Genomic DNA, 27,902 nt, shown 5'->3' on the forward strand with positions numbered 1-27,902 from the left:
ACAAAAGTCTTATGACTCTAAGTCAATAATGGAAGGGTTGGAAGTATCAGAGAAAGACTTCTAATTGAGCTATGTGAGACAGGAAAGTTTAACTGTTTGTGAAACAGAATCCCTCTTGAAAGGAACCGGGGTCTGGCTGAGCACTACCAAGTAGAATAATCTTGCTAATGATGAATGTAGTTCTTTTTTAAGTATTTATTGCTAATCTTAACATATAGTTCCATACATTTTCTCGAATGTGGATTAATATGCCAGAAAGGATAGAGCAAGCAAGAAAATAAGTATTCAACTTTGTGAGCAATCCTAGAGCATTAACATAGAGCATCATTTCTAATGAGAACCAAAACAAAATCTTTAGGATAAACATGAGCCCAGAAAAATAAATCACCAAGGATGTCAGATTAGAGAAACAACCCATGTCTGAGCTGAGTTCTGGTTCTTCTTCCTGGAGGGAACTGATGCCAGAGCAATTTCTCTTAAAGAGTTCCTACCAGAGCTGTTCTATTTATATAAATAATGAACTCCTAATTGAGCCTGAAGATGACTCTAAAGCCTGGGATTAGGCTGAAGTCCCCTCTCTACTTGTTTCCTGGTATGCCCAATGAATAGTTTACTGGGTGCACAATATGGAATAGCTTTTAGCAGTGAGGGCAGAACCGGCACTCCTGCCTGTGGTTACGGGGATGCCCCAGGAGGTAAAAACCCAAATTCTAACATTGCATCTCATCAGGTAGGTTGAACACATGACTCACATATCCCCAGACAGATTCCAAGTCCCTCAGAATATGATTCATTTGATGTAATTTTAGCCATCTAAAAACAGGGTGTTCAGTCTGAATTACTGACTACAGCGGAAATCTATGAATAAATGCCGGCCTTAAGAGAGTAGAAGTCAGGTGAGGTAAATCTCTCCCCAAGCTACTGGCTATTTTGTGTCTGTGGTTTTGACCAGAAATTCCATCCTAGATGTAAGAATGGCCCTCATCAAAAATAAACAAATTTCCATCAAGTGCTTTTTATTGAACAAACCATTTACCAATTGGAAAAATACTGCGTTGAAACACTTCGGAATATCTCCAGTACTCTGAGGATAGTTTCACAGCTCAGAAATATGGTAAGGGGAAAAAAAATGGAAGCTCAGGAGCAGCAATAAGAAGTGAGGTAGTGGTAGCTGAAAAAAAAACCCAAGTAAATGAACATAAGTACATGGAGAACTTTGTACCAATTGCTGACATAGCTCTGATTTCTTCACAGTTTCCTTTTAGTTTCAAACGCAGTAAAGAGTTGAGTTTTCTAAGATGGCTTTTATTTTCTCGTGAGGCCCAGGATGCCTCAGGGATGATTATTTGGATGGTTCTTCATTATATTTAAAGAAACATCCAAAGTATTCATGGACTTCAGTTACTTCTAAGGCATAGAGGAATGTATAGACAACCTATTCAGATATAAATAAGTTGTTATGGGACTCCCTCATCAGCTCCATATGACTTCTCTTTCAAATGAAGATGAGTTGCAGGCCCTTTCATCATCTTATAATCAACAAAATGACAAGAGGGATATTGGCCAAATTGCAATTAAGTATCAGATTTTGTCTTCTGCCTTTGTACTAATTCTGTAAAAAAACAGATGAAAAGGTTTGGTATCTTCCTGAACCCATCTCTTGGATTTTTTTTTTCAACAGGCAGTTTAGGAGCAAAAAAAAAAAAAACATGTAGAAATAGGTTCAGAAGCACAGGTCTTTTCCATCAAGCTGGTTTTTGAAAGTGCAAAAATACAGTTGGGTTTGTTTTATCAGAAGTGATAAGTGTAGCTATCCAATACTGCATTCCCCTTACTGGAATACATTAAGTTTTGGCCCAAGTCTGAAGTGATTTTTTTTGGAATTTCCTTTGTCAATTATCTGTCCATATTTGTAAATGATCAGGAGATGAAAACTCTCTGAACGATAGTAAATACTGTTCATCATTACTGTGCATGTTTCGTACAGTGTCCAGGAGGAGCCTTCACACCCAATGTGCGGACAACCAAAGAGTTTCCAGACGATGTCGTGACCTTCATTAGGAATCACCCTTTGATGTTTAATCCCATTTACCCCATACACAAGAGGCCACTAATCATCCGGATAGGAGCTGACTACAAGTATACAAAGATTGCTGTGGATCGAGTGAACGCTGCTGATGGGAGATACCATGTCTTGTTTCTTGGAACAGGTAGGACAAATTTGGCAGCATTCATTTGCCTCTGTTGCAATGTTGCAATCCACTCTGATTTTTACAGTTTATAGCTTTCAGAAATACTTGTTTAAATGTTTGCAGTCTACAGAAATATTATAGAAATCCATGAATTATGCTCTCCTTACTTTCTGTGTATTTTTCTTTTTACCACAGACATCATTATGTGCAAGAGGTACAATGTATTGATCTTAATTTTGAGATAAAAAACAACACTGGTATATATTTTATTGGATCTAAATTATAATACTTCTCTTGAATGTGGTTGTCTGCAATATGATTCAAAATTAAATTTTGACGATCTGTAACACAAGAAAAAAATATCAAAATCTAGCTTTATAATTTTTTTATACTCTCATCACCATTATTTAATATATGCTGTGTAAGCTACATCTGAAGAAAAGCATGACCTGATCAAGATGTTGCAAAGGCAGAAACAACTCCTCCAGAAAACAGTAGGAATATGGAAGTACTTAGCAGAGAAAAAGAAACAAATGGTTGGAGTCCTAGCAGTAGTGGACACAGAGAGCTTGATCCAAGTATTCTAAAATGATTTGTGTCTAAGATAACCTATATTTTGTTTTTACTTACATCAGATTTGAATCAGGTGTTACGTGTCTGAAGTCTGCAGGGAACAGGTTAAGTGATTCTTGTACTGATCGATTTAGATTTTTAAAATATTCTGATCTGAATCACACACTTTAGATTGAAGCAGACAAGTAGAGTGGTACTCTGACTAGACCCTAGGACTCACTCACATCTGAAACTCCCACTGGTTTAACAGGGCATTAGAGGTCAACAGGCACAAAGGCTAATCTTTTTTACTTTTTTTTTTACTTTCAAGTAGAACAAAGGAAAAGAACTCTAGGAGAACAAATATATGTATGAACATCAGAAAATGATTACAGCGATGGCTTGCATTGCTTTTATGGTTCACATATTATTGGGGCCCTGATTATTTTCTGCTTGTCGAGTAACTGTGTCTGCCAACAAACTCACATGGGGCTGGGAATAACCATATTGTTATATTAGATTTAGGAAGTGGGTGCTCAAAAACCTCTTAAGAATGTCAGGCTTCTATAAGGAAAGGATTAAAAGTAACTCTCTTCACTCAGAAAAATCTTTTCAACTGTCAAAATCAGCAGAATGCCTATATGCCAAAGGAGGCCAACTGCACACTGTGCTGTATGTGTAGAAGTGTATCCAGCAAACAGGTTGATGGAAATTATTTTTTTCCTGTATTTGGCTCCTGTTGGAAGTACTGTGCCCAGCTGTGGGCTCACCAGTACAAAGAAAACATTGACCTAATGGAGCAAGATCAGTTGTGGGACTATGTGATGTGATGTATGAGAAAAAGCTGAGAAAATGGGTTTATTCAGGGAAAACTAAGGGGAGACCCTAATGCTGTTGACAAGTATCAAATGGGTGGGTACAATTACCTAGTGGGAAAAAGCTAGATGCAGACTCTTCTCAAGGTGCTCAGTGCCAAGGGGAGGGATTTCGCACAAGTTGCAATGCTAAAAGATATAAAGGAAAAAGTTTTTTGCTATCAACATGATCAAATAGTGGAAAAAGGATCCAGAGAGGTTATGAATTCTCCATCTTCAGAGACTCAAAAGTTCAAAACCCAGCAAACACAGCATTGAGCAGCTTGCTCTAATAGAACTTGATTTGAGTGTGGGATTGCAGCAGATGTGTCCTACAGGCTACAGGTTCTTGCAGTTCAGTGAAAGGAAAACAAAACCACTTAATTCATGTGAGGTTATGGATGGAGAAAATGAGAAGGGCTAAAGCCCAGCAAGAACTCAATCTGGTTACTGCTGTAAAAGGCAATAAAAATGTTTCTATAAATACATTAGCAGCAAAGAGAGAGTTAAGGAGAATTTCCATCCTTTACTGGAAAGGCTGAAGTACTTAATGACTTCTTTGCCTCAGTCTTTAGTAGCAAGACCAGTTCTGCAGGCTCTCATCTCCTTAGTTGGAAGACAGGAATGAGAAGGAGAATGAAGCTTCCATAATCCAAGAAGAAATGGTCAGTGACCTGCTACACCCCTTAGACACACAGGAGTCCTTGGGGCTGGATGGGATCCACCCAAGGATACGGAGGGAGCTGGCAGAGTGCTCTCCAAGCCACTTTCCATCATTTAGCAGCAGTCCTGGCTAACTGGGGAGGACCCAGCTGATGGAAAGTTATGTGATGCCCATCCACAAGAAGGGCCACAAGGAGGCTGTGGGGAACTACAGACGTGTCAGTCAGACCTCAGGGCTGCAGAAGGTTGTGGTGCAGATCATCTTGGGTGCCATCACATGGCATGTGCAGGACAACCAGGGGATCAGACCCGGCCAACATGGGTTTGTGAAAGGCAGGTCCTGCTTGACCAGCCTGAGCTCCTTCTGTGACCAGGTGATCCACACAGTGGGTGAGGGAAAGGCTCCGGGTGTTGTCTGCCTGGACTTCAGTAAAGACTTTGACACCATTTCCCACAGCATTCTCCTGGAGGAACCGGCTGATCATGGTCTGGATGGGAGCACTGTTCACTGGGGATAAAACTGGCTGGACAGCTGGGCCCAGGGAGTGGAGGGGAATGGGGTTACATCCAGCTGCTACCTGGTCCCAACTGGTGTTCATTCAGGTCTTTCCCAGCCTAAACAATTCTATGATTCCATGTTTTTCCACCAAACCTTTACCAAGTCTCCATCTGATGCAGAGTGAATACTTAGTATATGATAAGGCATAGTCAGGGCAATGAATTATTCAAAGAATTTAATAAGGTTTTGACCTGGGTATTTTTTTTTTCTTGGCTGGAAATTGATAAATGAGTTTTGAGCTATTCTTGACTCTTTCCTAGCTGCAGCTGTTGGAAAATACTAAATTACCTTAATAGCACAGGGCTTTCTACAATGTGGGTTCTTCCTCTCCTTTCCCTCTGCCCACAACACAAACCCACATTTTCTGATCAGTTTAATTAATGCAGATACAATTTTTGACTTTGTGAGCTGTTAGGATATTTTTTCTCCTTTCTTGCAGAAGTCTTCTTCCACTATAGAAATATTGCAAGCGTTGATAGAGAGCATCCCTACTCTTGTTATACAACTGCACAAGAAAACTTTGTAAAAGACAAGTTTTACTTTACTGTTAGTTTTCTTCCTTGACAAATCACTATGTTTAGTCAAAGTAATAGATTGGCAAGCTAGTGCAGATCTTTCAAATGAACTTTTTTTTTTTTTCAATGTATAGTGGTGCCAATGTTTTAAAATGGTCTGTAAGCACCTAATGTTATTTGGAGGCAAATTCTACTGAAGCTTAGTGGAAAAGATTGAGACATAAGTTCCCAGACCATATAGATTGTTAATGTAGCAATGATAGTTAAATCTAGAAAACTGTTGAAAAGCTGAAATGTCCTTGAAATCACAAATTGATAGTAAGCATTTTAATAACTCTGCAAGAGGTAAACACTTAGGTAATAGGTCATTTCATTTTATCCTTTGATGACCATCTGACTGTTTTTAGGTGATCAATGTGGCCTCCTACACACACATGAGCTGTTGAAAACTAAACATCCCTCAGGTTGTTCTTATGTTAATCTCCTCTGTGTACCAGCACAGGACCCATTATGGATCAGATACAGAAAGTGCAGCTCTTGATACTTCTATTCATTGCTTTATCTTCTTCATTACATTGGAGACAAGGATCATTTTCTGCTTTCTAGTGAGATGGAGGGTAGGCATTATTCTTCCTGAGCAGGGCACAGGACATTAATACCTTCCAAGGTCTTCCTCCAAAGAAATCGTTTCAATGCAAGTTACTGCATTTCTCAGCCCTTTAAAATAAAAGTGATCAAGTTTCAGCCATTGAGAGGAGAAACTTGTTTTCTTTATTCACTGCTTTCTGTGAGACTCAGGAGGATTTGATAGAGATATTAAGTGTCAAAAGGAATGCAGAGGGGATTTGCTTTGGTGTCAGTTCATCCCAGCAAATGCAAAAACCACATTGTATAGGAGAGTTTCATGTGATGATTTCCTTGGGAGCCTGGAGCCCCACAGCCGGAGACAATGGGACTTGACACCTGGTGACAATTACACTCAGCTCAAATGATGAGTTATTGCTGCTGAACTGAGATGTTTCCAGCCATGTCTGTCACTGTCAGTGACCTGTCTCATGCTTGAAATCAGAGTGTTTTATGTCTTGCCAGATGCAAAGCACACAAAATGTTTAGCTTTCCCTCTCTTCCTCCTCTATAGCCTTAGTAATAAATCAGTTCCTGAAGGCAAGTGAAGAATAACAGAAGTACAGAGCTCCGACAGCCCCAGTGGTTTTCGTCATGTAGCTGTGGCACAGGAGGGTATAGGCAGCTCTGTAATTTTTTCACCTTGCTGTGAGCTAAATGAAGTGTTCCCTTTGCTCCCCCAGACAGAAGACCTGTGCTCACAGGGTCTGCTCCATACCCAGAGTTAATGCTCTGCTTTTCTCCCTTGCTTACCTGCATAGCAAACAAAATAAATCCCAGGGACAGGCATTGTTCATGTGGCATTCCATGCTTTTCAAATGATTACAATCTCCTGTTTTTCCTGTGCTTTTAAACACAAAGACTCCCAAAGTGCTTCACAAAACTTGCTAGTTTTGTTAGGTCTTCCCTAAGGAATCTCTTCACCCCGTCTGGCGTGAGCTGACCTGGAGTAAGAAGCAAGTCTTGACTGGTAGTGAGCAGTGCTGCAAGAGAAGAGTGCTGTCTACCTACCTTGTCTTCCCAAACAGAAACCCAATTTACTTGGAAAGAATATAATCACTAATTTGCATATTTGACTGGAGCAGTGCTGATGGTATTTCTTCTCTATGCAATGAGAAATAACATATTCAGTTCAAGAATTTGGGATTAGAGTTCTGTTACAATTATTCCCTTTCTGTGATTGGGCAGGACTCAGTCCTGAGTTTTTTGGATTCACCCTAGAGTTCTACTGTGATTTATTTACTTGTTTCAGTTATATCTTAAGAACCTGAGCTTTCAATATTTTGTGTTCATCCTTTGGTAGATTGTTTTCTATGGATTTTAAGACAGCAGTAAAACACCATGAGAACATATTTGTGAGATTAATATTCATTTATTAAGCATTCCACCTACTGCTTTCAGCATGAAAGCCTTTGGTCAAAGTACACACAAATTGCACAACCAAAAGATTATTCACAGGGGGTTTTTATTGCTCTTGGTGTTATGAAAATATTTAAATGTCTGGGTCAAACTTGGGTACATTAAACAGCTATGGGCACCAATTGGATTTTTTTCAGCTCCTTGCTCTCAAGATATGATATATTTTTCTGGAAAGAGATCTAAGTTACTGTCATAAAAAGACACTACAGACTTCAGTGTGGCTTATTGAGATGATTAATGTCAGCCACATGCATCTGATGTGGCATGAGGCTGATCAATGTTTCTCATTATCTTTTCTTCTCTGATGAAACATTTGTTTTCAAAGTCTAGATGCATTAAGTGCCTCCAGAGCATAAGTTTATAATACTCATTTTCATGGTGTTGTATGATGGCTGTCTTTTTGGAAAACTAACCCTTGCTGACAACAGTAGCCTCCAGTAATGCAATATCCAAATGATCTCCAGATTCTAACCGAGAGATAATCTGGTCAGAAGAGCAGGCTTGCCTCCCGTAGTTTTCCTGGCAGCAGCTTTGCGACTGTGAGGTTGGGGAGATGATGTTACACAACAGTGGCACAACAGGCGTCAGACACAATTTCCTTCTTCCTCTTGGTCATAGTGCCTGAGTCATTCATAACCTTTTGTTGACCTGTTCATCCAAAGCTTTTTCACAGACTTTTCAGGTGATATGTAAGTTAAGAGGGCATACCTCCACCTGCTTCATTTCCCTTGTTCAGGTTTTATTCAAGCAAGCTCACACTGTGTCCCAAAAGATTGACTGAGTGGGGTCTATACAGAAACTTCGCCCTCAAGTGTGAGCATTTGTATCTGTCTTCTTGTTCTTTGATGCAGCTTGAATTTTATGAAGTTTCACAGAGATATTATGAGCTGGAAAATTATTGCCCCCATTTGACAGATGAGTGAACTAAGCACAGAGAGGTTAGTGGCCGTGGTGGGAGCTTTGAGTTACAGCAGACACAGAGCGTGGGAACATAGCTGTCAACCCTGACTGCTAACCTGCCACCCTCTCAGGTGCTCTGCTAAGCCTCAAAATTTTCTCAAACAGACAGATTTCAAATATTCTATCAACTTTTTGCTTTCTTTTTAATTTGTAAGGTTATTTGTATACATCAGGTTCAACTCAGATAAGAGACCAGAAATAATTATCAGCCTTCAGGCTGACAGGTAAAACATGGAGAAGAAGTTTTTAGAGGGTCTCCAGCAGTGTCAGACACATCAGGGGTAGGGATAACTGAAGGAAGCCTCTCAAAACTCATATCAGAGTAGAAGTTGGTGCCTATTGCAGTCATTTTTTTATGATGTGGAAAATTTGGGGGTTTTATTTGTAGTTCAGTTTGTCCATGTGATGTGGCTCAGGGGTAAATGGGTCCTGACTCTCTTTGAGGCTCACATTACTGACAGCTGCAGTGTTCACTTAGAACTGGGGAAATAAAAACTAGTCAAAATTCAGAGAATGAGTTTTATACTCAGACCTTCTGATTCAGCCAAAAACCTCTGTATTTTTAATGTCTTTTCATTAAGCTTTGCTTTTTCCATTGCCCATGGTCAGGCAGATCAAGAATAAATGTAATCAGGCGCAGTCCAACTGTTATTGATGAAACTTAGCTGATTAATCAGTCCAGAATCATGCCTTGCATTTCAAGAAATATTATTATAATGATGATGATTTGCCTTTTATGCTTTCATTCCATTTATTGGAATGCCTTCCTTCTTCATTTATTTCCCACTCTGAATACATTCTACACCTTTTTTTTTTAGCCTGCACTTTCCTCCCTTGCTGTTCCCATTTTCTCAGTCCTCTCAGAGGGAATGTGATCTCAGTGTCATTGTCTCTAATGTCAAGCTGGGACATCTGCATTTGTTAAGCAGGTTTAAATGGAAAAGCACTTTGAGTCGCTCCTGTCCTCTTGCTGTCAACTTGAGGGAGATTCCCTTTTGTTTGTCCATCTCCCCTTGATTTACAGACTGCTGAGCTGATGCAATGCTGCAAACAGCTCCCGGTGAATAATTAGGAAAGTGGTGAGCAAAAATCTGCCTCTTCATTGCTAGTGGCAGATTGATATTCTAGAGACATAGTAACTTTTTCATGACTACGTAAAATCATAGCAATGGAGAACTGTTTTCAAGTGGATTTCAGGAAGGAACAAGTAAATAGCAAAGGAAACCATGTTGTTAATTTTTATGAATTTTAGAGGATTATCTTCTAATTTCATATATTGACCAAACTTGAAAAAATTTCACCTGCACTTGTTTGATGATCTCTTATGCCTGATTTACAGCATAAAATATTATCTATTCTGAAATGCACTCAGAAACAGATCAGACACTGCTTTGCATAAGTGTCCTGCAGTGCACAGTGTTTTATCCTTTCCTCTGACCAGGGAATTTAGTTCACTTTTTTGCCATTAGCAGAAATAATCAAACAAGATTTTCGATAAAACTCAAGTATACCATAAGCTTTCTATATGAACACACATAAGTGACATGATTTGTCAGATACAAGTTTGAGTTTATAGTGGAGACAGCAGTGGAGAAAGCTGCTGAGAAAGACATAAAAAGTGGGGTTTGGGGACAAATATTTGCTTTTCATTTATTAATGAAAAGGCTGAGCAACAGTAGCAAGACTATTTTTAGAAGAAATGGGAGAACTATAGCCTATAAGCTGTGTATTATTGGAAGTGTTTATATATAGGTGTACAGAGAGGGATATATATGTACAGACTAATAGCATCCCGTGCTTTAAGAAATTTTATTTGATCAGTAGCTTTCTATTGCCTACTTGAATATTTATTTTAAACGTTGTATTAAGTCTCCTTTAAAACAATGGAACATTCCTTTCTACAAGGATTTGTCCATCATGGTACAATTCTGAGTCAAAGCAAATGGTAAAATACTGAGTCAAAGGGGTTGAATACAAAAGTAAACAGTCCTTCACTCTGTGTGTTCTTCTGGGGTGTGACAAAAAGGTAGATAGGAACCTGCTTTACAAATAAGAGATGTTATTAGGACACAAGGACTTGGCCTCAGGCATTATCGGTATTTTCTGTGCCCATGCCCAGGATAAAATCTCCCCTCAGGTTCTGATTTCAGTTTGGGGCAATGTTTGAGGACTCAAGACAATGCAGGAATTTTAAATGTGTGGCATGTGCTAATGGATCATTGACATAAACCGGTTCTTCAGAGGCTCAGCAGCCTTACATTCCTTTGCAGGTAAGGTCACTGTCAACATGCTTAGTGCCCTGTATGTCAGGGTTACAGGTACTTGACACTTTGCAGGCAGCTTCAAAAAAAACCATCACAAAAGGCTTCAATTCCTTCCTGCACTTCTGATTATTTTGTAAGGTAGAGTCTAATATTAGAGAGAATTGATAAAAGAATGCAAAGAAGTAGAGGTAGACTGGACTGAAGCTAGGTACATGTGTGAGCGGGTTATTCCCTTAAGTAGGAGAAGAAATACACACAAGCCCTTTCTCCTTTCCTCTGAGGGAGGCATCTGCAGCAGTTTAACACTTCAGTGGGTCCTGGCAGTTAGTAAATCTCTCTCAGGTTCTCACAGCTTAGCTAATACTGGCACCGAGGCTAGACCACAGCTGTGCTACAATAAGATTTGGTTTCAGTGAAATTTCTTCAGAAGGAACTGTTTTATCATGCCATTGTATAATGAGAATAAATGTCTTCGTGGAAAATTCTCATGAAAAATTCATGCCTAACATGCCCTGAGCATGTACCCTTGATAGCTACACATTTTTAAGTCTTGTCAGCTTTCAGTTTCTCTTTTTCTTCTTTTTTTTTAAGACAAAATACTGCAATGTGATCTTTGTGTGTGGTCAAGTGATTACATATTAATATTCTGGCTTTAAAGCTTTTTTTTTTTTTGGTAGTAATAATAATAGCAACAACAACAACAGCTTGTAGTAGAAGTAGTAGTAGTAGTAGTCATAGTAGTAGTAGTAGTAGTAGTAGTAGTCATAGTAGTAGTAGTAGTGGTGGTGGTGGTGGTGTCTGGCTTCCTTGAGTGAAATAAGGAGATGTAAATTACTTACAGTAATCATCTTACCCTGCAGGTCTAGCTATAGAATTTAGTCACTGAGCTTAAAGCAGAAACAAAATTGAAGTTTTTCAGCTTACATTGTCTTCATTATGAATTGCCAAACAGGAAACTGAAATTTACCAATAAGTGTAGATACTTGCCTATTTTGTGCTATGCTAATGTTCTATCAATTGCACAACTCTACATTGCTCTTAAAACTTTTGAAGGCTGAACAGAACCTGTACCATGTGTTCTCATTCCTCAGAATCCGTATTGAGCATATAGATTTATTCTACTCAGTCTAGTTTCTAGGTCTTTTAGGTAAGAGGAATTCTATGTGCTTTTTCCAAGTTAAATGCTCATTCTTGTGATTATTCCACAGTCTGCCTTTTCTGCCACATCAGAAATACTTCAGTGGCTGTCCCAGCCTGTAAGAGCCTTCACAGATGGACCCCTTCATCACACATATTCTTTCCACATAAGAAATTTGGAAAACTAATCACAAATTCCCTTTTGGTCTCACTCATCACATCTACCCTGCAAAAACACTGTCATTGCCACGTATTTCTACTTACTCCTTTGTTCTGAGTGGATTTGTGAGCCTTGGAACTATATTTTGAGAGGGAAACCATGATACAGTAGCTAAAATATCTTTACCTTGCTTTTTCTTTTTATCTTACAGAGCAAAATATTAATTCCTACCAATATATAATGTACTTGATTATTGTTTTAATTTCATTTTAAAAAGCTTTTATCTTAGTGTGTTTACATCTAGATAGAGTTATTCTTTGGGAGGTTTACCATTCATGTCATCAGTTATCCTAGCATTTTTTACAGGATATGAATATATCACATCCTGCAGTAGCTCCTTTTTACCTGTTTTTATTGTGTTTTAGTTTACGATCATTAGGATAAATTCTGCCTCTGTGTGTCTGTACCAAAACAGAATATACTGATTTTGATTGATCTTTTTGTATGGAATGGTAACAGTAATGGTAATAACTCCAATCTTATCATGACTTATGTTCATATATGAGAATAATACTGTGTTAGTATTCCTGTATAAGGAATCATCTCATCATTCTTACTGACTCCAAACCGTAGAAATTACTGAACATTTCTTACCTTTCTCTGTGTCATAATGCTTGCTTAGATTTTTTTTATATATATAATTAATGAAGATTAATCCACTTTTTTATTTCTCCCTCTCTGTGTTCCATGGTCTCACTTGTTCTCATCTATTGCAGATCAAGGAACCGTACAAAAAGTTGTTGTCCTACCCACCAACTTCTCTGCAAGTGGAGAACTCATTTTGGAAGAGATGGAGGTTTTTCAGGTTTGGCTTTCTCATTCTTTTGTTTTTTCCAGTGTGTATGTTCACACAAACACTTTGTTCTAACAGACTTTGGCAAGGGCAGCTGTGATTTGGTAAAAGATCAAGTAACTGTGTATACAGTCAGTTTGAAAACCACATGAAGATTACAAAATGTTGACTGTTATGAAGCCTAGAGCTAGCTGAAGCCCTTTTCTTCTCCTATATTTCAGTTGCCTATTTTTTATCTTGATACACTGACTAAAAGGATTTTGATAATCAGTTTTTTAGAAGGTCATGTTATAATGGCTTCCAGAAGGAGACTTTTATTGTTGGCATCACTATAGAGTCTGCTGCTGTGTATGGTTGGAATTTCAGATTTCTGTACTTTGATTATCTGAAGATCTTCCTAGTTCTCAGTTGCAAAATTAAGTCAAATTAGTGTTGTTTTTGCTTAACTCCTATTCTTAAAAGTCATATGCCTCTGGAGTCAAGAAAGCTACAAGTTTAAAAGAACGTAAGCTGAAAAGAAACACAAAAACAACAGGGAGATAAAGGAATAGGCTCTGTCAATCACTCTGTCATGTAACAGTTGTAATAACCTAAATAAAATGTTCACCCTCATGTTGAAAAACCCCTCTCAAATATTTGGATGGGCTATTCATTAAACAGTAGTCTTGGGGCAAGTGGTAGTATATGTCTATAAACTTAGTTAAGGATTTTGTCATGGCCTTTTTGCAATTTTATTAACAGAACACAAAAAGGAAACTTTAAGCTTCTTTATTGAGGCAGCATTAACAGCTTCCTTAAGAAAAGGAACACTCATATGTTAACACTCATAAAGTATAGCTAGTCTTCCTAGGCTTTCGTTGAAGACTTCCTGCTAAAAAAGATATATGTGAATGATATTATATAAAACACACTCTTCACCAAGATAGTGCAGATTCCATTTACTGAAACAAAAATTAACACAGCACAAAAATAGGTGGGCTGAGAGGAATCTCAGCCTAAGCCTAGCTTCTAGGCCTCTATGTACAGACCTTTTTATGCTGAACACTAAAAACCATGATATCAATACTTCTGCTGTTAGAATCTGTGTGGCATCATGATGCTAGAGACTCTCCAAGAGAGCAGGGATGAAGTCATGGGCCCTGTGCTAGTTAATATCAAGCTAATAAGAGATCCTCTTCCAGAGTAAACAAGGAAAGGGGAATGTGGCATCAGGTCCAATGTTGCATTTGACCTGCAGACTCTGAACAGTTCATGAAGCGGCTCTAAACTTCTCCAAACCTTTGCCAATTCACATGATTCACAGCCAGGTTTTCTAGTCCTGACCTCCCTGCTGTGTTGTGGTCATCTGCAATTAATCCTAGCCCACTGTTATGGCTTTCCTTTGTGACTGAGCAAATGTTGAATCATAAAAAAATGCTGAACATTTTTATTACCATCGATTTTATCACTTGTTTGGATGAACATAACGACTTAAGGCAAGAAAAGTAACAGTTCCTTTTCCAGCTCTTTAATATTTGATTTGGACACAGACATTAATAGGCTGCTATGATGACACACAGTAGTATACAGTACTGTCTCTGGGAAAGAAATGTTCAAGAACACTCATGCCATTTTAAAAGGATCTAGTCATGGACAATCTGAATGTATAGGTGCATGGTAACCAAACTGTATGCACTGTAGACAATTTGTAAGAAAAGGATTTTGTATTCTTATCTGGATCATGTGGTAAATATTCATGAGCTATTTTATTTATGATCTACTTGATTTTTTTTAATTCATGAGCTATTTGATTATTCCTTATCATTAAAGACAAAACATTTCTTATTACAAAGTTAAAGTAATGACTCCTCTATTTCTGAGATAGCACAGATGCAGGTTAATTATAAGTGTACAAAAACCTTTTATATGCATGTAACAATAATGCAGTTGAGTTTCAGCAATATATTTTGCGAGACATTAATTGTTTAATCTTCATTTGTTTAGTTCTGAAAATAGCAGTACTTAGTAGGGGTGAGTGCTCCCTTTCCAGGATATAAAAATGTATAGTTTTCTTAGATATGACTTGGGTTTTGGTGACTTTTAAATATTAATTTTGGGACAGAGTTCTTGACAATGGTTTGTAACACTGTCTTTCAGAGTAATTCTCCTATAACATCAATGAAGATTTCGTCTAAAAAGGTAAGGCAAAGTGGAATGTCTGCTTAGTGCTTATTAACTGAGAAGCAAATTGACCTTGATGTTAGAATATCAGTTCTTGTGGAGCACACTAAATTATAGGTGAATTTTCCATAACAAGTACAGAAAACTTGACTGAAATTTGCAGGAGCTGTTTATATGCCCTTCCACTAAGCCACTAAAATAAAACAATTTCTATTCATTATGTATAATTTCTAATTCACTGAAAGGGTCAGGTTTCTTGTTGTTTTGATTTACAGTTAAGGAATCAAAAAAAAAAACCAAAAAAACTAAGAGAGGAAATTCACCCTCCCTGTCTTTTTCTCTAAAGTCCCAAATAGAAGTTTTTCCTTGGAAGTCTGTCTGATCAGTGTAAAAAAAGTCTGTGTTGGCTGTTGGGTCCAACAATTGTGCATGTTTGTTTAGTAGTAATAAACAATAGCAATAAGAATGATGAAAACAGCTGAGAGGATTTCTGCTAAAATGCTTAACACAAAAGCAAAAAATGTGTATTCTATGGTTTTGCAAGCAAGATGTTGCTCAATATTTTACAAAGCTACTACTAAGTAAATATTATTCACTAACTCAATTTCAGTATGCTTTATCATTTTTATGACAAGAAGATCAAAGGAATTTCAAGGCGTTTTGTTCAATATTTATTTATATTTTTTAGAATGATTAATTGTTTTTTGAGTAAAACAGTCATTTTGGCCCAGATTTTGGTAATGATCTACTCCCTTTGAACTTCTCTTGCAAAAGCTGTGATTTATTTTGAGAGTTCTCTTGGCTTATTTTTCCAGGTATATAAGGTTATCAGAATCTGACCATAAGCCTCAATATAATCTCTAGGTTTTACATCTTAGAAATGTACGCACTGGAGGATCCAACTAGGAACTGCATAATATTTATTAAAGTGACTGTGTGCAGAGAAAATACTTAGTTCAAAGGCTTGAGCCAATAATCCTCACTGAATAAGAACCAAGTTCTCAAATCTGAGCAATATTAAGTCAGCCTGTCTGCCCCAGAACAGAACAATGACACTCAATGTCTGAAAAACCTTTAACATTCCTCAGTGTTTCTAGGTGTTTTCTAGCAGGAAGATGGAAATCATATATGCCTGTTCACCTGGGAGATTTCTGTTCATCTTGACTTTATATGTATTTTTGGCTCCCCTCTTGGTCTTGAGTTAATTCCAAAATTAATTAAAAGGCTTTTTGGGTGTGTTATCCAGGTCTTGGGTAAAACTCCTCCACATGTGAACTAAATCTTCCCATTTCCTCCTGCAGCAACAGTTGTACGTGAGCTCAGATGAAGGGGTCACCCAGGTCTCCTTGCATCGCTGCCACATCTACGGGACTGCCTGTGCTGACTGCTGCCTAGCCCGAGACCCATACTGCGCCTGGGATGGCAACTCCTGCTCCAGGTTTTATCCCACAGGAAAAAGGTGAGCAGTATTAAGCATCCCAATGAAGTTTGCAAGGGAAGATGGCTTTTGTTCTGAGCGTTGTGATGTGATGGAGAAGTGGGATGTCATTCCTTTCATGAGCATGTACAAACAATACCCCCATAGCTGTTGTGCTTAGAGTTATTAATCATCTAGGACTGTATGCTGCAAGAGTGTTTGGTAAAGAGTTTGGCTTTTCATATTTAAAGTAATTGATGGGGAAAAAAAAGAAAAGGAAAAAATGGTTCTTAATCATAAATATTAATCTTTCTGTCTCATGCACACAAAATCAGTGAGACATTTGTTCCCTTCATTTAAATTCAATTACTTACTATGGATGTAATTATGATAGCCCTAAATACAGCAAAAGATCTCTCAGGCTGTCTGAGGAATGAACTCATTTATATTTTTTTGTTCCTCATTTGCTCCTAAGTGAGAAGAATTATTTTCAGGAAAATTTTAGGCAAATGTGATTTCTATGCAATGCCTGTGGATTTGGGTTTTTTGACATGAGGTTTATTAAAGCAGACAGGAAAAGCAATTTCTGTTTAATTTGCAGCAGAACTAATAGTCCATCTCATAATCTTATGCAGAACATAAGTCTCTTCCTTCCTCCCAGGGGAAATATTTAATAGCAGAAGGCTGTAGTGAACTCTTATCTTAATAAGATTTCACTTCATATACAAACAAAGCTACAGAATACACAATGAAGTGTTACTGCAGAGGGGACATATCTTTCAGATACATGCTTTCTACAACTACCTGGAAGGAGGGTGTAGCCAGCAGGAGTTGGACTCTTCTCCCAGGTGACAAGCAAAAGGACAAGAGGAAACAGCCTCAAGTTTTTCCAGAAGAGGTTTAGATCGCATATTCTAGAATCATAGAATCATGAAATATGCTGAGATGGAAAGACCATCAGGACCATTGAGTGCAACTCCTGGCCCTGCACAGGACACTCCAGGAATCACACCAATGTGCCGGAAAGCATTACCCAAACGCTTCTTCAAGGCTTGGTGCTGTGACCACTTCCCTGGGGAGACTGTTCCAGTGCCCAGCCATCATGAAAAACTTTTCTTGATTTCCAACCTAAACCTGTGACTGTACTCAGTATCTGAGCTGCAGGTGCAGAAAGCCACATACAGTTGCTGGGTTTTATTCCTGTTCCCTCATAGAAGGAGACAGTTGACAGAAACAGGCAAAGCTTGGATCTGCTCATAATAATGCCATCGCCTGGAAAATAGTTTTTGTTATTGCAAAATCTTCTTGGCTCATTCCTTACCAGAGATTACAAGGTGAAGCCCAAACTGTAGCAATTGGTAGAGTACATGGGGCTGTTAACTGCTTTCACTGAGAATATTCAGCCACCAGTCTGCAAACTCATTGTTTACTTCCATGGAACAAAGGTCAGAGTATGGGGGAGGAAAGAAAAGGAAAATCCCCAAGTCTCAGGCCACCTAACTCCTACAGTAACACAGCTGCTAAAAGGTACAAGGAGCAGGCAGGTACACCCAGCCTGTGCAGTTTCCAGTTTGCCATCCCCATTATATACACCCACCAAGGGTTATTTCCACTGGGGCTTGCTTTCATGCTGATATTTTGTTTGCAATTTGCTCCTTATGTCAAACCAAAATAAACACCTCTAACTGTATGGAAAAAGATCTGGTTTTCATATGTGAAGGAAATGAGTTGTCTCTTTATCTAACAAGGCAAATTATGAAGGAGAAAACATTGGTAACTAGAGCCAAATCCCGTTGTCTAGACAGTAGTTTCTGCTGTATTCATTTGCTTATTTGCTTCTTATGACACTTCTGTCTCCTATGAATTACTGTAGTTCTTCATGTAACATCAATTTACCCCAAAACACCTAACTACCACTTTTTTTAAAAAAACAAATATCTAAGTGCTAAGTTTACATTCTCAGAACTGCTTAATGCGAGCAACATGCCATCTCTGACAGTGTGGAGCAGCTCATGGTAGCACAAGAATTCTGACATTCACTCAGAAATTCTTCATGGCCTCCCTTGACTCATGTAAATAGTTCACAAGGCTTAAGACCCCAAGGCATGAAATGAAATGTTTTTGATGGTAAACATAAAAACTACACTTGGAATTTCATTAATTACTCCTTTGAAACATCCCCTTTCAAATATTTCCTTTTCAAATGATGCAGTGAGGGATTGGGTGACAGGGGATTAGGAGCACTCTCTCTGTGTTTGTGCACTACCTGGTATAACGTGGCCATAGATGTGTCACCCTTCACTCAGTAGTACTAGAGCTCCAGGGGCTTTTTGTGGTTTTTGATCCTCAGGTGCTTAGTGCATGGTTCAGAATACAGCTGTTTAATATGCCAACAGTGTCCATTTGCAACAATCTATCACCAATGCATTTTTTCTTGAACTTGATAAATACTGACCTACCTTACCCAATATTTAGCAATGAGAATAATATACCTTAATAATAATAAAAAAATTGCACACCAACTTTTCATGCACTGAATTCTGTGAGCTTTGACTTGCTAGCTGAGGAGGACTGAAATGCCAGTATTCCCAGTAAGCTCCCCAGACAGTTTGCTACAGAATTGTGATTTTACATCTGTCATCCAGATTATCTAATACATTCCCTATTAAGAAGTATCCTGATACTTGGTGAGTTTTATTATATTTTGGAAATAGTCACATCTCTTCAAGTAAAAGACAGAATAGAATCTTAGCTCTCCACCATTCTGTATGAATATTTCAGTCACTCTGCTATGAAGGTGGCTACAGGCACCAAAAATAAAGTGCTTGCTAAAATCGAGGTGGGAACATGCCCTTTATCATAATTTTGTGCTGATGTGTCAGATATGAGTAGTATTATCTTATGCATCTCATTGTTATCTGCTTGTCTTTATGAAGAGTTCCAGCTGGGGCTTTTGGCTTTGAATGTTGTATATTGTGAGTGAACAGAGGTCTCTTTCATGTATCACCTCCCATCCTTCCATCCCTAAACCTCCACAGCAAAACTGCTTTGCCTACAAAAACTGCACTTGTTTTGTAATCTTCAAGAGATGCTTCACCTAAACAGTATCTTCACACCAACAAGCTTGCCAAGGGCAAAGCACACTCACAGTAGGTCATGAACTATCCCTAACATTTGATCTGGTAAAAAAAAACAAAACACAACAAATCCACAAATAAAAAAGTGGTTATTTTTCAGTGTAGCTATCTTGGAATAAAATTTTGTTTTTCAAAATATTGCAGGAGGAGCCGTAGACAAGACGTGAGACATGGAAACCCTCTGACTCAGTGCCGAGGTTTCAACCTGAAAGGTACTGTAATTTAGAGATCCTCATGCTATATAAAGCACACATGATTTTCCTTTATATGATTCATTATAACTGACATTATCAGTATGGTTTACTGGAAAAGCATAATTATTTTCCAAGTCTGAGTTTTGTTTTGATTTGGTTTTAGCATCTTTTCTTGCAATTATATGAAACTTGCACATATATGATAAAATGTTGAGCTGTGAAATACATAGTTCAGCATACTTGAATTGAGAAGCTGACACTGTTGACTAGAAAAAGGTAAAATTAATTTGAGGACTTTTCTACCTCTGTTTCCCTTCAGTCTTTATTAATGCCTTTTCATTTATTTAAGCTTTGGACCTCCGATTTTTTCTGAATATTTGATCCCATACTGAGTTTTGGAGCACACCTTTGAGCAAACAGCAGGATCTAGGCTGGCCTGTCTTTTGATTTATGATTATTCCCTTCTCCCTTTACATGGCGAATAAAAAAAACTGTTCCAAATTTCTTTATGGAGTCTCTTATTTCCAGCTGTTTAGTCAGCCTGGCATGGTGAGGGTGGCCAGAGGAGCAAAGGCTTTGCCCTCCCAGCCAGCACTTTCTCCAGATAGATGGACACCAGTCAAATATGCCCAAAGTCATAGGAGTAAACACATATATAAAGGCAACTCAATCCTCTTCAGCCCCATGCATGTCTGAGCTAGTCAGTGGCAAGGTATGCCATCAGACCAAGGGCACACAGAGAATTATGCTCCTTTCACCTCTATTATGAGCCTGAATTTTGAAGTATGTTCTCATCTGTACCACCTGGTGACCAAGTAATAGAGCTGATTGTGAATGTTTTTATTGATGATCTAATCAAAGAAAATCAAAGAACAATGCTTTAAGAGTTACATGTAAAAGGTTCTGTTAATAATAATTCTACCGAAATAGTCTCCACTAGTTGTTGGAAGAATCTCCTGGATCAGAAAAGACCACAGCAGTCATTTGGATGTAGATCCCTCTGCTTAAATGAGCCTTTCCATGAGTCAGTATTAGGTCATTTATGTGAAGCTGAAGAGATTGAACAGGTAATTCCAAGAGATGACCCCAGTGTTAGAGAATACACCTGAACTCTGAGAGATCCATGTTGAAGCAATTTGAGCTACGTGTCTTCCCCTGCAGGCATGTGCTGAAACCTCCCACCCATTGTCTGTCCCAAGGGTGGGTGTCTGCTCCTTCCACGTGGAAAATGTGAGAATGTCAACTGTCTGCATTCTGGTCTGAAGGGGGATAATTGCTTCAACCTTGACATTCTTGTGAAACGGGTTTCTTGTTTTCCAGCCACTTCTGTCATGTGGATGTATTTATAGGTTTATGTATTTTAGCATCTTTGTAAAGGAAGTTTCAGTGGCAGCAGTGGGATATAGGGTAGGTAGATGGCAGTTGTCTCCCAGAAAAAAAAAAAAAGATGAAAAGAAAGAGCAATTTACACATTTGCAAAATATAATTACAGCCATTTATAGCAAAATGACTGTGTTTGGGAAAAAAAAATGAAATCTACCTAAAGGACAAAAGAGCAGAGAGCCAAGCAAAGCCAAGGAATCTTCCAAGCTCATAGAGAACCATACTGCTGAATCCGAGTCTTTAAACATGGTAGACTTCTAAGCACGTATAAACTTAACATTTTTGGCACATTTTAAAATAAATAATCAAGAACTAAGCAATCTTGTATGTTTTCATTTCACGTCTGTTTAATATTGTTATGTTTGTGTTAGCCCTTATAGCCATTACAGAAATGCATTTTGAATGTGAAGTATTTCCTCATTATTCTCCTAAAAGTTAGAATTGGTTTTGGTACAGCTTCCTAAATGTGCTGAAGGACTAGAACCAGGCAAAGTCTCCTTCCTTCAGAAGAATGGATTTCAATTTCACATATCAGTTGATGAAAGAAACTGAAAACAATGGGAGATAAAGTAAAGTCTGAGAAAAGCCAGTCTTAGGACTGTGCAAGAAGAGAATCAGATTTTAGACATGCAGACCTCTAGGTATTTGCAGTTCTCATATTATTTCAATTAATTTCCATTGTTCCTTTCTCAAAAAAAAATTGTATTTCATATATGAGACAAGTTTTTAAATCTGGAGGTTCTTTGTTTTGAGGACAAATATTATGATTTGGACCAAGCAATAGGCATCCAGAAGTTCCTACTGGTGACTGCCAATTATTCATCTGTGGAGACTATAAAGGGACACAACAAGTCTGAGTGATGACATATGCACAGCACTTGCCCAGGTGTTGCTGGAGTGTTATAAATCTGTCTTTCTGTCTGTTGCTGGCCTGTCTACATATTCATCACATTTCAGGTTGAGAGCCAAGTCCCTTCCTTGTGTTGGAAGAGAAGCAGAGGAGCTGGAGCCCAGCCTGCCCTCTCTCTCCTCCTTAGGATGATGCACTCAGCTGGAGTAGCTGGAGCCTTCTTTAGGGCGTGATGCTTTATTTTGGTCATACAGCCATATTCCTCCACCTCATAAATGGAGAAGTGTGAAGAAATGCATTAAATGCTTCATTCTCTTTTGGAATAGTAGAGAATGAGATAATTTCACAGAAAAATATCCCTGAGTTCAGTTATCCCATCATCAAAGTTTATCAGCCTATAGGTGTCCTGATTTCTCAGAACAGACCATGTCACTCTGAAAACATTGGTATTTGAAACTAAATGTGCATCTTCACATTTCATTTAATTTTTTTTAAATTTCCCAAAAATTACTTATTTTTGGCCAATATCAGAATCAGACATAATTAATTTAATGTATATTGCAAAGAGTTACATGTTTTCTTATTCAAATCACTATTCACAGTATCCTGACCTGTTTCCTTTTTCTTTCTTTCTTTCTTTCTTTCTTTCTTTCTTTCTAGCATACAGAAACGCTGCAGAAATAGTGCAGTATGGAGTAAAAAACAACACCACCTTTCTGGAATGCACACCTAAGTCTCCTCAGGCTTCCATTAAATGGCTGCTACAGAAAGACAATGACAGGAGGAAAGAGGTGAGTGATGTGAACAGGAGCTCTGGAAGGATCCTCAGTCAGCATAACACTCCCTCCCCAGACAAAGGGAGGGAACAGTTTGTGTATTTATCAGGCATTCTGGCTACAGTGAAGCTGGGGAATTTGTGTGGATGCAGGACAGTGGCTATCATTTACTCATATGAATAAGAGCAGACTCAGTACAGCTGAGACTTCATCCTCAGCCCCACTGACTGCTGTCAGATCAGAACAGCTACCAGAAAATTAAAGAATCTTTACTTCGCACCTTACTGATTGCAAACTGAAGGTTTGCAGCACTCAGAATGTCTTATTGATCTAAGGAAATGGGCACAAAAGGAAGAACTTGTATAAAGTTCAGGAAGAAGTCAGCATGCGGTAGCTCCTCTGTGTTATTGAAGAGATAAAAGGCAAAAGTGGGAGAAATGTGAAAAGTTTCTTTAGCAAGAAACTAGTTCAGGCTAAGAACACGTATTGACAAAAGCATTTCCTCACCATGGTGCAATCACATTTTCCATTACTGCACTCTCTAAGGCTCTCAAGTTTCAGCACTGTAATATACAGTATGATTGTTTATGGGGAATGTGCCTTCCTTAAGTAATATAAAAGGGGAAAAATCCATTTCAAATCCAAGGCACTTACTATATGAATAAAAAGAAACATCTTTCAAAAGGAACTTTTAAGTAATGTGGTGTCTGATGATAGGTTATAAATACTGTAAAGTATTATTCTCCTATCAGGCCATTTTACAAAAACAGAGGGGAATTACAAATGTCTCACAGAGTTTTCTAACTATTCAAAGCCATGTCCTTTGAATAGGGATTCAATGTGCAATTCTTTAACCCATTGCTTCAGCAGAACATTTCCCTTCTTTTGTTCTTATGTTCAGAATTATTAGAATTATATTAGAATTGATGCAGTTTCATGGTACAACGGGCTGAATAAAGCAATCAAAGTGTTAATTAGTTTTCAAGCTCTCAGATGTCTGGAAATCTTCCACAATGTCTACAAAAGCTTACAATATCAGAATACCATAATAAGTAAATTAGTTCCCAAGAGAACCAAGTATAATGCAAAGTACAGTAGCAAAATAGAAAAACCATTCAGAAAAATACCAGCAGTGGTTTCCTTTCACAGTAGATTGAACCAGCAATTTTTACTTCATACTGATATGCAAAGGGACATCTGCACATTCATTTATAATTGGATGATAACAAGCTCTGGTAACTTGCTTCTTTCAGATGATGTGACCATCTCCTGGAACAGTGCAGAATCTGAAGCCAGAAAGGAAATAGGAGAGTACCTGTGCTCCTGGTTAACATTGAGCCAAGTCCCACTTGAGACCACTGTGGTGATAATTTTTATAGGCTGCAGACTCTGCAGAGCAGATAGAGTTGTTCAGCAGAAACCTGCTCAAAGTCAAAATATTTAATGAGAAGCCACCTTGAGTTCAAAGCCAAATTAGCCTCCCTGGTCCTGCACCTTTCTTCCACTGAGTCTTAGCAGCAGTCTCTTGATTCTGAAAGAGACATTCTCAGGAGTGCAACAGGGCAAATAAAAGTTCATTTCTTCAACTCTACTATTTGAACATTAAGAAAACTTCTATTTCCCGTGGTTTCCAGAGTTTCATCTTTGTCTACATCCTGATCAAATTTATTCTAACATAAAAAAATAAAATTATTTCAGTAATTTTCTTTAGCAAGATTTGCATTCCGTGAGGTAAGCTCTCTTCTAAAGGTAGCACTATTGGTGGTGTCTTGAAGATAATTATATAAAAATGTAATAACTTTAAGAAAGTCATGTTTGAAGTGAAGCTTACCAGAAGGTCCAATACTCTGTTGTTCCATAACCTTCCCTAAAAGGTTTCTTTTGCCTTTTTGCTCTCTAGGTCAAGCTGAATGAGAGGATCATAGCTACTGAGCACGGGCTCCTGATTCGCTCTGTGCAGGACAGCGACCGGGGGCTTTACCACTGCATCGCAACGGAGAACAGCTTCAAGCAGACCTTGGCAAAGATCAATTTCAAGGTGCTGGATTCGGAGATGGTGGCCGTCATGACTGACAAGTGGTCCCCTTGGACCTGGGCCAGCTCGGTGCGAGCACTGCAGTTTCACCCCAAGGACTTTGTGGGGGCTTTCAGCCACTCCGAGATGCAGATGATTAACCAGTACTGCAAAGACAGCAGGCAGGCAGGTCAGCAGAGAGAAGAATCCCAGAAGATGAGAGGGGACTACAGCAAACTAAAGGCCCTTATCAATAGCAGAAAAAGTAGAAATAGAAGAAATCAATTACCTGGATCTTAATTCTATTTTATAGTAATAGATATTTTTGTCCTCAGTGTAGGGGGCTTATATTTGTCTATTGTGAACAAATTTTTGCAAATTTGATAAAAAATAAATTAAAATCCAGTAAGCCTCATAAAAGATCTGAGTCCCAATTAAATGCAGTGTAACCTAAGAAAATAGCTCAGAGCATTTCCTTTCCTAGATGCTTAGTGACTCTAGGCTGGGCTCTGTGTAGGCTGGGCTCTGTCCTAGAAGCAGCACTGGGTATTCATCTTAATCCAGATTCACCTTTAACATCTCAGTATTAATTACAGCTGAATAGAATTTTTTACAAAATCAGTGCATTGTCTTGCAACTCTGGCACAGTACCAACAAGACTGGTGGTGAAAGAATCTGGGTTAAGATGCATATTTATAGTAGGATGGTACTAAGATTTCCTTGCACTGTGTTTAAGAACATGAGTTTCTTCTTGTTTACTGCTCAATATTGGGTTTACAGCTTTCACTCATCGATCAAATCATGTGAATGCATGCGGATAGGAAGCAAGTAAAGTGTAGTAGAAATGTTTCATTTGCTCAGAGGTCAAATGAAGGAACAAAGAGAAGAAAAACAAAGAATTTATACTTTATCAGAGTAAGCACTGATTATTGTGCATAGTATGAGTTGTAATAAATTAATGAGTTCTGGAATGTAACTTAAAATATCTCTGCTCATATTGATTTTTATTAAAGTAGGGAGTCCTATAACACTACATAGCTTTATAAGTGACACAAAGGTGACATGAGAATGTTCATTATACATAAAAATATGAAAAACACCTAAGTGACTTAGGTATTTTAGCTATTTTTCAAAGGATTACACTCCAATTTCTTTTCAAAGGACAGAATGTAGATATACTGTATAGTTCTTGTTCAGAAATGAAAAATATAGATTATCTTTATTCTGTTCTATGATTAAGTTGGAGTTGGTCTGCAATGTGGAAACAAGTCATAAGTGTCTTTGAAAATTTTAAAACATTATTTTTTCAACTGTTTTCTCAAAGCTGCAAATATTTTAACTAGAATTTTCTAATTAAACTATTCCCATTTTCCAGTCTTTGTACCCTTATTCTTTTCCATGTTATTTTCCCAACTGGCTCCTATTTTCAGTTCTCTGCTAAAAAGCAGATGAGGAAAAGAAAAGAAGGGGAAAAACAAGGAATGAGGGAAAAATAAAACTGAAAAATGGGTTTGGGTCAAAAACCAAAAATTATAACTTGAGAGGCATGTTCAAACAGAAATCTTTTGTTTAAGAAGCAGCTGTCAGGTCTAATGAAGCAAGTTTTGTTGAAAATTGGGTGAGTGTGCACCAAGCCATCCTAGGAAATGCAATCACTTTTTATTTTTGAGCAACCCAAATGCCATAAAGAGGGACAGATAATCAATGCTTTTACTATGTAAGAGTGTTCTGGAAGCCACTGAGTCTGTTCAACCAGGGATTAAAAATGTATGAGTACCCTAGAAAAATCACAATTATTTATGGCATTATACAAAAATATAAACTGATGTTCAGCTCAAAACTGAGCTATGTTAAGTTAAAATTTTGCTTTTATTCGAATACTCTGGGAGTAACTCCACAGGGCATGGGGAAACACTTCTGGGTTTGTGCCTGTGTGAATTCAGTTTAATGCAATGGAGGTAACACTGGTATTTATCTGCCATTAGCCAGATTGTCACTTTATCACCACCTCATGAAGGATAGCTGGGAAATGAGCCCTGATCACGCCATTTAAAGTCTCTAAATCCCTTTGATGCTGGTGGGATCTCTTTGAATTTAATTTGTGTGCTTACTGCTAGCATGGCAGTGCCAGCCTGCTCATATATTGCCATCCAGTTAAGTGCTCCCCTTATTCAATGTGTATTTCTGCAACATTTAGCCATTAATAACTAAGATCCTTCTTATGGAAATCATCAGGAAACTTTCCCTGACCTCCATGAAATTGAATTTCACCCCAAGAGCTGCAAAGAAGGTGCTGGAGGAATCTGGCTTTTTTTTTCATTTTTTTCTTTTTTTTTCCCTTTTTTTCTTTTTTATTTCTTTTTCTTTTTCCCCCAAATATGACTGACTTCTGAAGTGTGTAATTGGCAATCTAAAAATCAAGTGCCATGAAATAGAACCTCCTGGAATGACACTAGTGCATATTCTCTTTATGCTGCCATGCTCTTCCTATCTCCCCAGCAGATTCACTGCAGAGTTAGTGTGATACTAATGTCTATTGTGAGGATCATAATTGCTTCCAGATGGAATACAGTGATTAATAGGTATTTCAGGGTACAAATTGCCCTTTAAGTGGTTAGGTACAGTGATATTTTAATAGGCCCCCATTAGGCCTCAGAAATTACAGTTACACTGTTTTCTAATAGAATATTGGCAATAAGGGATTCCATTAAAACAATCAGCATAGCTCAGAGTTTCATATGATTATAAAATAATATTTTTAAAGCTGCTTCATATACCATTATTATGGTATGACTGTTTAAGGGATTATACTTAAACTAACATTTTTCCTGCTGCATGAGAACTCCAGTATATAAATATAATAAGCTTCTGTCAGTGCATAACTGGTCCAAGCTTCCATGCTTTAGGAGCCTTCCCGCATGTATAGAGAAATCGGGAACCAGATGCTCAGCTGCTATAAACTAATTTAACTTCCTTGCTGTCCTTACAGCTACTGGGGTTGATACCAGCTGAGTGTTTGGCCTTAAATGTACAGAATAGACAAACTGCAATTTTTGTTTAAAGTAGCCCCTCTACTGTAGGTAACAACAAAACTTAAGACTGTAATATTATTTGTGCTATTTAATACTTCCTATTTTGAGGATTTCTAAATAATGTATATAATTTTATTCCTTAAAAAAATGCAAAAGCAAAATGACTTCTAGGCATAACTTCACCAAA

At 38.0% G+C, this 27,902-nt stretch overlaps 1 protein-coding gene across 3 annotated transcripts in view; it reads left to right on the plus strand.

The window, feature by feature from the left end:
• SEMA3C (semaphorin 3C) overlaps positions 1-26,150 on the plus strand; it is a 112,666-nt gene extending 86,516 nt beyond the window's left edge. For all 3 annotated transcript variants that reach the window (XM_068189581.1, XM_068189582.1, XM_068189583.1), the window contains 7 exons: positions 1,988-2,210; positions 12,676-12,764; positions 14,889-14,930; positions 16,214-16,371; positions 19,611-19,678; positions 22,554-22,684; positions 24,570-26,150. In XM_068189581.1, the coding sequence (XP_068045682.1) occupies positions 1,988-2,210; positions 12,676-12,764; positions 14,889-14,930; positions 16,214-16,371; positions 19,611-19,678; positions 22,554-22,684; positions 24,570-24,983 (1,125 nt within the window). In that variant the 3' untranslated portion in view covers positions 24,984-26,150. The remainder of the gene's footprint in view (positions 1-1,987; positions 2,211-12,675; positions 12,765-14,888; positions 14,931-16,213; positions 16,372-19,610; positions 19,679-22,553; positions 22,685-24,569) is intronic.
• Positions 26,151-27,902: the final 1,752 nt, after the last annotated feature.

This window comes from Anomalospiza imberbis, chromosome 5, assembly GCF_031753505.1.
Source record: "Anomalospiza imberbis isolate Cuckoo-Finch-1a 21T00152 chromosome 5, ASM3175350v1, whole genome shotgun sequence".
NCBI lineage: Eukaryota > Metazoa > Chordata > Aves > Passeriformes > Viduidae > Anomalospiza > Anomalospiza imberbis.